Source organism: Phodopus roborovskii, unplaced genomic scaffold (assembly GCF_943737965.1).
Source record: "Phodopus roborovskii unplaced genomic scaffold, PHOROB, whole genome shotgun sequence".
Classification (NCBI taxonomy): Eukaryota; Metazoa; Chordata; class Mammalia; order Rodentia; family Cricetidae; genus Phodopus; species Phodopus roborovskii.
In genome coordinates, this window is record NW_026126482.1 from 29,491,069 (window position 1) to 29,505,029 (window position 13,961).

The 13,961-nt window shown below is 38.2% G+C and overlaps 1 protein-coding gene across 2 annotated transcripts in view; it reads left to right on the forward strand.

The window, feature by feature from the left end:
- Positions 1 to 13,961, forward strand: part of Exoc2 (exocyst complex component 2) — a 125,731-nt gene that overhangs the window by 17,206 nt on the left and 94,564 nt on the right. For both annotated transcript variants that reach the window (XM_051194486.1, XM_051194487.1), the window contains one exon: positions 13,439 to 13,519. In XM_051194486.1, the coding sequence (XP_051050443.1) occupies positions 13,439 to 13,519 (81 nt within the window). The remainder of the gene's footprint in view (positions 1 to 13,438; positions 13,520 to 13,961) is intronic.

Here is a 13,961-nt window from a genome sequence, read left to right on the forward strand (position 1 = left end):
GTTTTGAGAAGTGCCCCTCATTTCCTTTTTCTGTTTATCAGAATTATATAGGGTGTGATATTTATTTTTTTAGTTCTTTACATATAGATATCAGTCCCCTGTCAGATGAATAGTCAACAAAGATTTCCTGTATTTCATAGACTGTCTCTTCACTGGCCTTCCTTCCTTCCTTCCTTCCTTCCTTCCTTCCTTCCTTCCTTCCTTCCTTCCTTCCTTCCTTTCCTTTTTACTGTACCAAGGCTTGTGACTTTATGCAATCCATTTGTCAAATCCTGGTTTTATTTTCTGAACAATTTTAGTCCTTTTCAGGAAGTCCTTGTCAGTCCCGTATTTTGAGGGTTTTTCGCTTTTATCTTTAACAGCTTCACAATTTAAAGGCTTACAGTAAGGTCTTAATCCCTTTTGTGTAGGGTGTTTTGTTCTTATTGCTGTTGTTTGTTTAAAACCAGATGAAAGATAGGAATGTAGTTTCGTTCTGTGGAAATCCAACATGTGAGTATAATTTTTCCCAGAATCATTTGTTGAAGAGTCTGTCTTTTCTCCAGTGGATGTTTTAGACACCTTTGTCAAAAAATTAGGTAGCTATAGCTTTATGGGATTATTTTGGGGTCCTCTACTCTATTCCATTAGATTGTGTGTTTTTGTGCTAGTATAATTCTGATTTTCTTATGGATTTACAACTTAAGTAATATATGATACTATTCTATTATTGTTCTTTTTGCTCAAGGTTGCTTTGGCTACTCAAGAGTGTTTTGTGCTTCCCCATGAAACTCAGAATTGATTATTTGTGTAGAGAATGGTACTTGAATTTTGATAGAGATTGCATTGAATGTGTAAATAATTTTTAGTAATAGCCATTTTCACAATACTAATAATCTTGCCAGTATATAAGCATAGAAAACCCTTCATTTTTTCCTCCCAGTGATTTTAAAGTTTCACTGTAGAGTCCTTTCAGTTTCTTAAGATTATTCCTAGATTTATTTCATTTTGTTTTGTTGTGGAGCCATTGTGATTGGAATTCTCTTTTTCTGATTTTTATTTTGTCCGGTTCTTTATTGGTGTGTGTGTGTGTGTGTGTGTGTGTGTGTGTGTGTGTGTGTGTGTATACATATGTATGTATGTATGTATATATATATATATATATATATATATATATATATATATAGTAAAGCAACTGACATTTAATAGTGATTTTTATATCTTGCTACTTTGCTGAAAGTGCTTATTGATCTAAGAGTTTTCCGGTAGAATCCCATCTTTTAACTATAGGATCATATCAATTGTTGTTATGTTACAGATGCTTCCTATGGAGATACAATACACCCATTCATGTCTGTTCATCCCAGAGAGGAAACTCATGATAGACCAAAGTAATGATTGCAGCAAGCTCAACTTGATGAACCATGCATCATTATAGAGGTTGCTAACAGAAGTATTGGTGGGAATTGCTTAGATGAGCAGGGATGACTTAAAAATCCAACTGCATCACCCAAAAGCCAAACCCAACATGTGTGACAACTCCCAAAAGTGCCTCCTTGGAGCTCTTTGCTGCCCTTGTAGGTGGCTCTATAGTCTAAAGACACCTTCTCAATGAAGGAGCTTAGCTGACTAGAGTCTCCCCCCAACATTTACATATTCTGTCCCTAGAGCTAGGCAGCATCTTGTGAGAAATGCTTTCACATTTCCAGTTTTCCAGTTTAGTTTTTTGTCTTCTGAGTTTCATGAGTTTCCCTTTGTGTTCTGGAGGAAAGGTCCTACAACAACTGTACACAGGGATCATTTAAGTCCTTCCATTCCTGTTTCTTTCCCCTTTATTTTTCTTGCCTACCCCCACATTCCCCAGGCCAAGACTTTGAAATAACTGTGGAGATAACAAAAGACCCTACCCCAGGCCTGACTTTAGAGGAAATGCTTTCTACCTTTTCTTGTTTACTATAATGTTGACACACCTTTGTTGTCTGTAACCATTATTCTAGGGAATGTTTCTTTTATTCATATTTTCCACCCCCCCTTTAGTATAAAGCAGTGTTGAACTTAGTCAGAGGTCATTCTAATTTTATTTAGATGAACATGTGATTTTTCTCCTTGAGTCTATTCATGTGCTGTGTGTGTTACATTTGTTTGAGAATTCCATCCACATATTTCATACATGTATGTATTGTGTTTTGATCTAATCCACCTGCATCCTGTCCCAATTTCTTTTCTATGCTCTCTATCACTTTTTGTCTCTAAAGTTTGTGTTCTTTTTTTTAACCCCTTTAAGTCAGTGAGTCTGTTTAGTTCTACTTCTATGTTTATAGGCGGGTGAGGGGTATCTAATGGAGAATGGGTAACACTTCAGGGCCTGCATCCCTGATCAGCACTGCCTGCTGTGGTGTTTTGAATGAGATGTTGTACAAAGGGATTTGATTACTTGGTGGTGCTATTTGGGGTTTTAGAGCTTTATACTATTCCCAGTATGCTTTCTTTGTTTATGCTTTTGATTCTAGATTTCAGCTCTCAGCTCCCTTCTCGTGCAAACATGCCTTCACTCTGTCATCATGAGCTCCTAATCCTCTAGAACCATGAGCCCAAATAAACCCTTTATTTTATAACTTAACTTTGTCATGGTGTTTTATTCCAGCAGTAGAAAAGTTACTAATACACTCTTCCCTCCCCAGCATCCATCAGTTACCAATTGCTCCTCAGATTGGTGTGGAATTTCATGAGTACTTCTCCATATCTGTGTTGGCTTGATATTGTATAGGTTTTGTTCTTGCAGTCCTAGTCCCTGTGAGTTCATGTGTGCAACAGAGTTGTCATATCTGACAAATACTGGTTCACTGCAGATGTCTATTCCCTCTGGCTCTTACCATCTTTTTGTGCCTTCTTCTGCAGTGATTCTTCAACCTTGGGGGAAGGAGCTCTGATGTAGATGTCTAATTCAGAGCTGACCAGTCCTTAGCGCATGGGCCAGTTGTAGGTCTCTATATTGAGAAATGTGCTAATCTATGCCAATAAAGAAAAGAACTTAGGGACAGGTTATTATGATGGCCATTTTGCAGAATAATAGCACTTGGTTCTCCTCTAGGGCTATGACCTTGCCAGCCATGACTTTTTGCCCCACTCAACAGTCAGATATAAGTTCTGTCTGTGGAGCAGGTTTTGAATCCTGTCAGAAAGTGGGTTGGTTACTCCTATGACATTCATCCCTCTATGCACCAGTGGGCATATCTTGGCACTTATTATGGCTCACAGAATTCATATCCAGTTAAGAATGTTGATGAGGTTTCTTCAATAAGCATGGATAGCACCTGTCTTAGTTTGCGTTTTTATTGCTAGGAGGACACCATGACCACATCAGCTTTTATAAAGAAAGCATTTAATTAAGGGGGCTTGCTTACAGTTTCAGAGGTTCAGTCGGTTATTGTCATAGCAGGGAGCATGGCGGAGTGCAGGCAGATGTGATGCTGGAGCTGAGAGTCCTGTCATCTTGCAGGCAACAGGAAATCAACTGACTGTCACACTGAGGGAAGCTTGAGAAAAAGTTCTCAAAGCCTGACCCCCCAGTGACACACTTCCAACAAGTGTGGCCCAGATTAAAGGTGTGCCTTCCAGCCTCAAGGTCTGGGTTAAAGCCATGTGTCATCTAGCCTCTTCCAACAAGACCACACCTCCTCCAACAAGGCCACACCTCCTATCAGTGCCACTCCCAGTAAGCTTGTGGGGGCTAAGTACAAACTACCACAGCACCTTCTAACACTAGTAGAGATGTTTCTAGGTTAGTACTACCATGATTTTTCTATGTCTTTCCATCATGTTCTGGAGGAATCAAGAACAACGACAGAAGGAATGATAATGACAAAAAAAATGTTTGGAGGGTTTCTATGGGACCCCACTGAACAACACCTCGAAAAGAAGTAGACCACATCTGGCACTCAGCCTTTTTTTTTTTTTTTTGGGATAGTCTCTGGCTTCTCCCCTTCTACTATAGGATAACACTCCACAGTGTTACCTGTTCATGGATGCATGCATGCATGTTTGTGAACACACACATGTGTATATGTGTAGATGTATTTATTTTATGGAGCTTTGACAATAATAGGTTTCCACATTGCATTTTCAGGGGTCTTCTGTTAGTTATACCTTCCCACTTCTTCCCTGCCCTCCTATTCCTACACCATTTAGCTTTCCTGATTCATTATCCTCTTTACCCTTTCATACTACCTGTGTTGTAACCCTCTTCTTATGAAATTTTTCCTTCCCACCGTGGGCTCTTAACATATTTCCTGCCTACGTGAATACGTGAGTATTCTAGAAGTAATGCACACATCTGAAGATTCAAAGCTAGTATCCACACATGCAAAAGGCCGGAAGCATTTATCTTTCTGGGTCTGGGCTACCTCATTCAGAATGATTATTTCTAGGTCTATCCATTTATCTATGAATTTCATTTTTCTTTACAGCTAGATAATATGTCAATGTGCATATGCACCACATTTTCACTATCCATCTATCATCTGATGGATATATATGTAGGCTGTTTCTGTTTTTTTTTTTTCCAGCTGTCATGAAGAGCAGTGATAAATATGGATGAACCAGATATTTATATAGTAAGACATAGAGTTCTTTGGGTATATGCCTAAGAATCATATAGCCATATCTTATGGCTGATTTTTGTAGCTTTTTGAGGAACTTTCACACTGATTTCCATAGTGAAATTAGATTGCACTCCCACCAATAACGAATAGTGTTAAAAAAAATACTTCTTAGCTATCTCTCTTCTTTTGAGAACTCTTTTGCATAGTCTAAATACCAGCCCTGTCAAATGTATACCTAATAAAGATTTTTTTTTTCCCATTCTGTAGACTGCATCTTCCCTCAAATGAAGGTATGCTTTACTACATTCAAGTTTTTTGTTTGTTTATTTGTTGTTTTGTTTTGTTTTGTTTTTCGTTTCATATGGTCTCATTTATCAACTGTTAGCATTGCTGCCTGTGCTACCTGGATACTGTTCAGAAAATCCTTTCCTGTGCCATGACATTAAGACATGTCTCCCCTTTCTCTTTTCTTATGTTGAAGTCTTTGCTCGTTGAAATTGAGTTTTATTTAGGGTGAATGATAAGGATCTATTTTACCTTTTCTACAATTTGCTATCCATTATTTATTGAAGATGCTATATTTTCTCCAGTGTGTATTTTTTTTTTTTTTTTTTGTCTTCTTTGCAAAAACTCAAGTGTAGGTACATAAGTATATACTATTCCACTGATCAGTGTTTCTGGTTTTTTGTCAGTACCATGCTGTTTTTAATACTCTAGCTCTGTGGTAGAGCTTAAAGTGAGAGATGGTGATACCTCTTTCAGTTCTATTTTTCAGGATTGTTTGGCTACTCTGAATTTTTGTATGTTTCCATATGAAGTTTAAGATCTTTTTCAATTTTTGTTAAGAATTGTGTTAGACTTTTGATAGGAATTTTAATGACTCTGTAGGTTGCTTTTGATAGGATGGGCATCTTCACAGGTCTTTCCATCTTCTGGTATCTTCTTCAATTTCTTTCTTTTGTGTCTTAAAGGGTTTATTGTATGTCTTTTACTTCATTGGATTTATTCTAAGATTCTGTTTGTTTGTTTTGTTGTTTTTATTTTTGTGGCTATTATGAATGAGATTGTTTCTCTGACTTCTTATTATATTATATAGTATCACTATATATATATACATATGTATATACATATATATATATACATACATATGTATATATATATATAGTATCACCAAGCCCAGTATACCAGAATTTCATAGTTATGAGTATTTCTCTAAACTTGATTTATCGGTGTTTTTGAGATTAGTTTGTATTTTATGTTACATTTTTAAAGCAAATATCAAGTAGCATGTTTTTTTTTCCCTTTACGCCTTTGTATAAATCCCCTTCTTAAGACCATTTGTATTTATAATACTGCTAGAAAAAATAATACAGTTAATAAGAATTCTTCATTTTCAGCTCATCTCTTAAACTGAAATGGTTCCTCTCATTTCTTACCCTTTTAATTTTTCATGCCATTGAAGAAACAAGACCTTGTACTGTATTCCACTCTGGGAATTTCACTGATTTCCACCCCATGGTGTCATTTAACGTCATTGTGTTTCTGGTTTCAATTTCAGTATCTTGGTCTGAGATCATGTTGTTCTTGTTAGATCAGAAGTCTTAGTGTGTGGCAGGGCTGGTAATAGTGATGGTTAGGCTTCATAAGTCTTTTTCTCTTTCTCTCTCTCTATCCCCCTTCTTCCCTCCTCCCCCCCCCCCCACACACACACAGTTTCTGTTGTCTATATTTTATTTATTTTAGCTTGGCAAATATATAATTTCTTAAAAAATGTTTTAGTGTTGCATATAATTTTCAAATTACTTAATATCTGGGTATAGGCCTTGTCATGGTCTGTTTAGTTTATCTGTATATATTATTTTGCTTTTTCCCTTTTATTGAAAATAGATTCTTTTCTCATAAATATATCCTAATAATGGTTTCTCCTCCTTCTACTCCTTCCCATCTCTCCTCCTCTCTGGAACTGTTCCTGTTCTGTCTCTCATTAGGAAAACATAGGCTTCTAAGAGATAAAACCAAACACGACAAAATAAAATATAATAAGATAAAACAAAATCCATCAAGTTGAGGCTGAACAAGGCAACTCAACAGAATTAAATGAGTCCCAAGAACAGACACAAGAATCAGAGACCCACTCATTTACACACCCAGGAATTCCACAAAAGTACAAATTTGAAAACTATAATATAGAGGACCTAGTGCAGCCCTGTGTCAGCCCTGTGTTTGCTGCTTCAATCTCTGTGAGTGATGATCTTTGCTCAGTTGATTGACAGGGCCTTGTTCTCCTGGTGTCTTCCATCCCCTCTGGCTCCTATGCTCTTTCTGCCTCCTTTTCCTTGGGGTCATCTGAGCCGGGAAGTGTGTGTGTGTGGGGGGGGCGGAGGTAGAGGATGAGGGAGATATCCCTTTAGAACTGTGCATTCCAAGGCGCTCTCTGCATAATGTCTGGCTGGGAGTTTCTCATCAGTTGCAGGAGGAAGAATCCCTGATGATGACTGATTAAGGCATTGGTCTATGAGTATAGCAAAATACCATTAGGAGTCATTTTATTGCCTTATTCTTTTAGTGAACAGTACTATTTGATTTTACTAGTTCCCTGGGCTATCTATTTTTAGATCCTTTATCACTCAACCAGTTTCTTATATGGGTTCCATCTTCTGGAGTGGGCCTTAACTCAGATCAAACTGTAATATAATCTCTACCCCATGCCGTTTGAAAGGATGGCATGTAATAATAAGTCATGTGGACTCTGTAGCCAACAAGATTTATCATGTCTCATCTTGTCTCAGGGCTATTCCCCTTGTCAAGAGATCAACTTACATATCACCTGTCCTGTAGTCTTTCTTGTCTTCCTCCCCTGTGTCTGAAGCCAAGATACTCAAGAGGTCTCTCATGGTCAAATCTGATCTCTATTAATCTGGAAGGAATTACAGCTTTCCCCCCCCCCCCCTTGGAAACAAAAGTATAACCTCTTCCCCAACACAAGGCATTTTTTCCATTTTGAAGTTAAGACATTTTTAAAATACCCAGGTTGGTTTAATTTAGTAGTTTCTGTAATTCAATGTCTCTGAGAAACTGTTGTTTTTTTATATATTAGCATTTAAAAATTGAAAGTTAACATGATACCATATAGGATCCAGACTCCCTGTATATTTCCATCCTTACATGGCTTATTTTTTTTTATTTTATTATTTTACTATTTCTTTAAAGATTTTACTTTTAAACTATCTTTTTTCTATGACTGTTTATACCCATTTTTTTTCTTAAGCCTATGTACACTGTTAAACACACTGTAACCTGTTTGCTTTTCTGCCTGAACTTGCTTTATTGTATATCTGTAACCTTTTCTGTCTGCATGAGCAAAACCCTAACCCTGCCCCGTGGTTTAGCTCATGGCACACTGGCAGTTCAAGCATTGCAGGCAGCTACTGGGAGATGTGTCTGTACCTTAGCTGGCTTGAGATACATGAGAGTAGTGAGTTCAGTTTGGCTCCATCTTTGTGTGTTTAGAACCTTTTTTTTTTTTTTTTTTAACTTTCTCAGTTCTTATGTGAATATACATGACTGGATGTTAGGTACCATTTGTAGGTGGATTTTTCTGTCCTATCTGCCATCTCCCATATCATGACATGGAGACTTATTATTACTCATGAAGCTCAGCCAATAGCTTTGGCTTGTTTCTAAGTAGCTCTTATAACTTAAATTAAGCCATTTCTGTTAATTTACTTTCTGTCTTGTGGCTTTATTACCTTTACTCTGTTCTGCCCATGCTGTTTCCTGCTTCTTCTGTCTCTGGCTGGTGACTCTCCATTTTCTGCCCTTCTTCCCACTGTCCTCTCTGCCCAGAAAATCCTGCCTAGCTATTGTTCACTTAGCTTTTTAGTAAACCGATCCAAGTGACAGATCTTTACAGTGTACAAAAAGATTATTCCCCAACAAGAGTGCCTTTCTGTAGCAAAGATGTTATTAGCACATAGCAGTGAAGGCTCCTTTTAGAAACCAGCTTGACTTCTCCATGGTCAGTGAGTTGTGTAGGTGTTGCCTTCAGCAATTGGGCTGACTTTTCAGTTTGTGGAGAGCAACCTATTATCTTGGCAACAGCCTGGGTTGTTTGGAGATTTCCATGAGACCCCTTTGACCAACAACTCAATCCATTGTAATCCAGTCCTGGTACTGGAAGCCTTGTTTGGTGACAAGAGATGGCTAGTTGGGGCTCCATCTCTCCCATTATTAGAAGATCTCATTAGATCACCTTCATATATTTTAGGAAGTTTCCACTGCAGTATGTTTCCATATTGTCCTTCAAATGTCCCTTAATTCCTGTAGTCTCTCCCCACATTTCCTCCCTCAGCCCTGTCCTCCCTTCTCACCTGATCCTTCCATACTCATCCCTCTCAGTCCACCTATGAAATCTATTCTGTTTATTCCTTCAAGGGAGATCCATGTGTCCTCCCAAGTCCCTTCCTTGGTCTATGGATTATAGGTTATCATTTATTTAATGTTTAATATCCACATATAAATGAATGCATACCACATTTTATCTTTTTACATTGGTTCTGTTATTGGTATCTTCTTTTCTTATTGGCCTGCTCTTAAAATTTGTATTATTTGCTCTTAGACATAGTAGTTTGTAGTCAGTTTTGTTTTTAAAATGGCTTTGTTATTTTCTGTGCATCTCCCTGTCTTTAAATTTGAAGTTTTATTCCTACCTTTTTGTTTTGATTTTTTAAATTTTGAGCAGTGGAATATATTTTTGTCCTCTTTCCTATAAATTTTTAAATGTCTGTTGCCATTATGTATGAACAGCCACTGGACTGCAAGATAATTATCCTAGGAGGCATTGATTCTAGTGATGATGCTACTGAGAAGAAATCCTTTTTATTTGTATATAAATTAGTTGTTCACCTCCACCAAAATATTAAAAGATATAATTGTATAGCCTTGAATTAAAAAGGAGTTGGGCAGAAGGTAGAGATAGTAGGGCACATCTCTTACAGGACATACTAAAGCTTTTTGTTTCCATTTCCTTATTCTAGTGCTTGCTTAACTTTGGAGGCTGCCAACCATTGCCTTCGTTTCTCAAAAATAGTTTTTTTGATGTCATAAATCATAGTTTGTCTCAAATAGTCTTAAATAAAGATACAGTCTTGTCCTTCTATACCAGGTAGAATGTGCTCAACCTGCTCAGCCCTTGTTGTGTTCAGTAATCTGTCACTCTTCTTTACATTAGCCTGCAAAAGCATTTCTAGCAGCAGGCATCTCTTTCCCTGGATTCTGCTTTGCTGTTTTCTCCCACTCTTTGGTGTCTCAATGCACCTGAGGGTCTTAGGCTTCTATTCAGGCCAGCCTCTAGTGGGCTTCTAGCTTGAGAGATGTTTCTGCAGCACACATTATTGTGGGAGGCCCTTCTGAGCTCCTTGGCACTTTTGGATCGACTCCTGTATTGCATCACCATTTCCCTGGATGCTCTTGGAGTTCATGCATCTAGATTTGTGTAGTCACTTGGCAAGCCAAACCTGTGAGCGTTCTTGTCTCTTAAGAACTAGGACCAAATTAAATGAATACTCTTGGCAGTACACAGAGACTAGGGCAGGAGCCATACACTAGCAGCTCAGTACAGTGCTTCCATGTTGTAGCAACCTCAGGAAGCCTGAAGCAGAACCGAGTTTGGCATTTTCTGTTGTTGGTGTGTTGATGTACAAAGGTGGTGTAGGCAGCATGCTATTCTAGGACTGTTATCTAAGTGAGTCATTCTTACCTGTTGTCTTTATGTGGCACCCGGGATTGTTTTATTATTTTTTATTTGCAATATAATTAGGGAAGAAAAGGAATCACAGGTTACTTAGTCAATTTAAATGTAACATATGGTATAACCATTGTGTGTTAGCTTTCTGTTACTGTAATGAAATATTCATGATAACTGACTTACAAGAAAAAGGTTCATTTTGACTCCTAGTTTCTGGGGTTTTGTTCTAATTTTCCTAGTTGTGGGGGTGGGTGTTGCTTTTGTCCTCTAGTAAGGCAATCATATCATGCTGGGGGTATATGGCAGAGCACAGCAGAAAGCAAGAGGAGCTCTAGGCAGAGGCCCAAAGCAACAGTATTCCCTTAAAGGCATGCCCAAATGACCCACAACATGCCCTAGTACCACCATTGCAATCAAAGCCTCCACAAGTGCATAATTGGGGACATTCAACACCTAAACTATAGCAGTGATAGAAGTTTTCTGTGATAGTTAATAGAAACTAAATGTATAAGAGGCTTTTTAATGAATTTGTATTAACTGTATACCATATGTCACCCCTTCGATCTCTTTTTTAGTAAGTATAACCTTCATAGTTTGGGACATTAACATGATGGGGCTACAGCCTAGGTATATGGGCCTGGAACTAACTATGGCTGTGCTTTTAAGGTAGTTGTAAGAAAAAAAAAAAATGATGATGGTGATGATGATGATAACTACAAGATAGAAGTTATAACATCTTTGCTCTGTGATTTGATTGTCTCTGCTCTGTCTTTAATGTTCTAATGTTCTGTCTCATCCAAGGCTAGCAGCAAGCACAATGGTTAGAATGTATGTATGTATGTATGTATGTATGTATGTATGTATTTATGTATGTATACAGACTCTATCCTTACTTAGCAATGCATACTTATCGATGCTGGCATTCTTATAGATACTGACACAGACACGTACACACACATGCCACACACATTCTTAGTGCCTCATTTAACAATGGCATCTATGTAAGTGCATGTTCAGGCATTTTGATTTTTTTGATTGAATTTGTAGTTTCATATTGTATTCAATGTATGTTTTACTCAAGTTAAATGAAATGACGATACAATTCCAGTGAAATAGACACTTGCCTAGAACCTCAGTTTTCCTTTGACTTTTTGTTTCCTAAATTTAAGCTTATGATGTTCAACTGGTTCACATATTTAAGTTTTTAATAGATTAGAAACAATAACAAACCTGTGATCATGTACCCAGTTGCTTATTGAGTTATTCTATTTAAAAATGTTTTCAGAGAAAATAAAAGGCCAAATGAACCAGACACCGGCTTATTTGGTTTAATTTTCTGGAAAATAGGATTGCCTTTATCAGATCCCAGTGTCTCTCAGTCCTCATGCTTGGCTGACAGCTTGACAGTGACTCTGCTGTGGTAGAGATGGGCAGGAGGAAGTTGCTTTGTCAGCAGAAAGGGCTGTAAACTGAGCTCAGAGAACCAGCTCACCCCATCTTGACCTGCTGATCGCTGATGGCTTGTGTCAGCATCAGAAAATGTGGCTGCACGATTTCCTTTAAGGCTAATTTAGACTTAAGAGAATAACATTCACATGTAAAATGTACTACCTTCATGCTCAGGACAGGGCATGCGTGGTCCTGCACAGTAAGCCGCACATATGTCAGTTCTGCTTCTACAACCAAGCTTGTCAGAGCATTGCAGCAGCGTTAAAGGTGGTGTGGGTAGATGTCTTTCTAGTTTAGCTTTTATGCTTAGAGGTAGGAATGTTCCATTTCACTTTACAAGTTGAATGTAAGCTGGGTCACTTCTACTATATAACTTAGGTTTGGACAGTAAAGAAATCACTTTTTCTTTACTCTAAATCAACGAAGACGATTAAACTATGTAGTGACTACTTCTCCCCCATGTATTTGTTTTTCTTTTTATGAATGTGTTTATTCAACTTCAATACAGAAGCAGTCTGTGTGTTTTAGAATTTAAAACAAAACGGAGGTAGCAGTACAGGAAAATGTAGTTGTAAGGACAAAATTAGGATTAAAAACTAATTATAAGGAGCAGAAAAATAAATGTTCTCTGGAGTTGAGAACATATTCATAAGCATTTGAACCCTGAATTTAACTTTTGAGTTTTTTAAGACCAGTGGGTCAAATTGAGTTACATACGTCTCATAAAAGAAATAAACACATCCACATTTGCATGGAGTGGCTTGTTTGATTGTTTGTGTAGTCTCAATCTGGCACCTGTGCCTAGGTTATAGAGAAGACTCTGGGACGGACTTACAATTTGAATGTTAGTACCTAATAGTTAAGAGTGATGTTTATTTCACTATGTTAATTCTCAAAGACCAGAACGAAACCTCAGAAGTGTAGTGCTCAGTGCATAGTCTCTTTACAGCGAGTGCTTGCTCTCCTGGGTTCAGCTTTCACATCTGAAATTATAGTCGTAATCCCTCACCAAAAGGAGCATGATAGCTGTGTGAAACCTCCCCTTTTCACCAGGCAACAGCTTTAGACATGTTACTAAGTGACCCATTTCCCAATATTCCTTATCAGAGTCAAGCATTGTAAACATTTCATCTGTCCAGAGTTGGTTCATTGATAGTTGTCGTCTAATGTTTCCTTGGAACGTCCAGGAAATTATTGTGAATGTAAGAGGAATAATATATATTCCTCATGTTATAGTCCTGGCCCAATCCTCATTTTTTTGAGGTTGGTAGGATCCAAATAGTAGTGCTTCTGTTTTACAAAGTAACTCTAGGGAGTAAGGCTTTCTCCTGTGGCCACATTGGGAGATGGCGCTGAATGCCCGCAGTGCCTGAAGCCCCCCCCCCCTTTTCCTTTTTCACTCTGTGTTGAAGCCCGGGTGAGTGTGTGTTATGTACTACTTGAATAATGTTAAGCTGTGAACAATGGAAATGGTGTCATCTGTTCATCTGTGGGTTTCCCCCCCCCCCTCCATTCCAGAATATTGCGTATGTCTGTTCCTCGTACTTGGTAAAAATAATAGACTAATTTGTAAAAATGGGCTTCAGAATGTTATTTTGATGAAATAAGTTTCTGCCCATTAAAGAGGCCCACATTTTAACTAGACTTGTTTGTTTTATCCTAGCTATCCATCAAAAACTGGAAGCAGATGGAACAGAAAAAGTAGAAGGGTCCATGACACAGAAATTGGAGAATGTCCTCAACAGTAAGTTTGCTCTCCTACCCCAGACTATTAATGGCCTTTATAACGAGGTACAGTGTAGTTCCGAAGGATTTCCCACGGCAAAGTTGTGAGTTGTTTTAGCATTCTCTTCTAAACAAGGACTTAAGGAACTTGAAGGGCACTGGGAGTGAGATGAATCTGTTTTCATTTACCATTATCTGGAATAGTTACACTTCTCAAGAGCTGTCATTTGCTACCCTGTAACAGAAGGCACAGAGACAGCAGCCAGGACTCCCAGTGAGCAGACGCTGGGGTCTCCATCCTCACATGGGCCAGTGCACAGTGCAGCACCTCAGCTCCTGCAACAGCTGCCCAGGCAGTGTCTGTTGACTTACACTGCCTTTCCCCACAGATGTACTCTGGAACATTTTGTAAAAGTTGTGGGCCCAGCGGACCCCACATTTGGTGTCTCTTCCACTTTCCC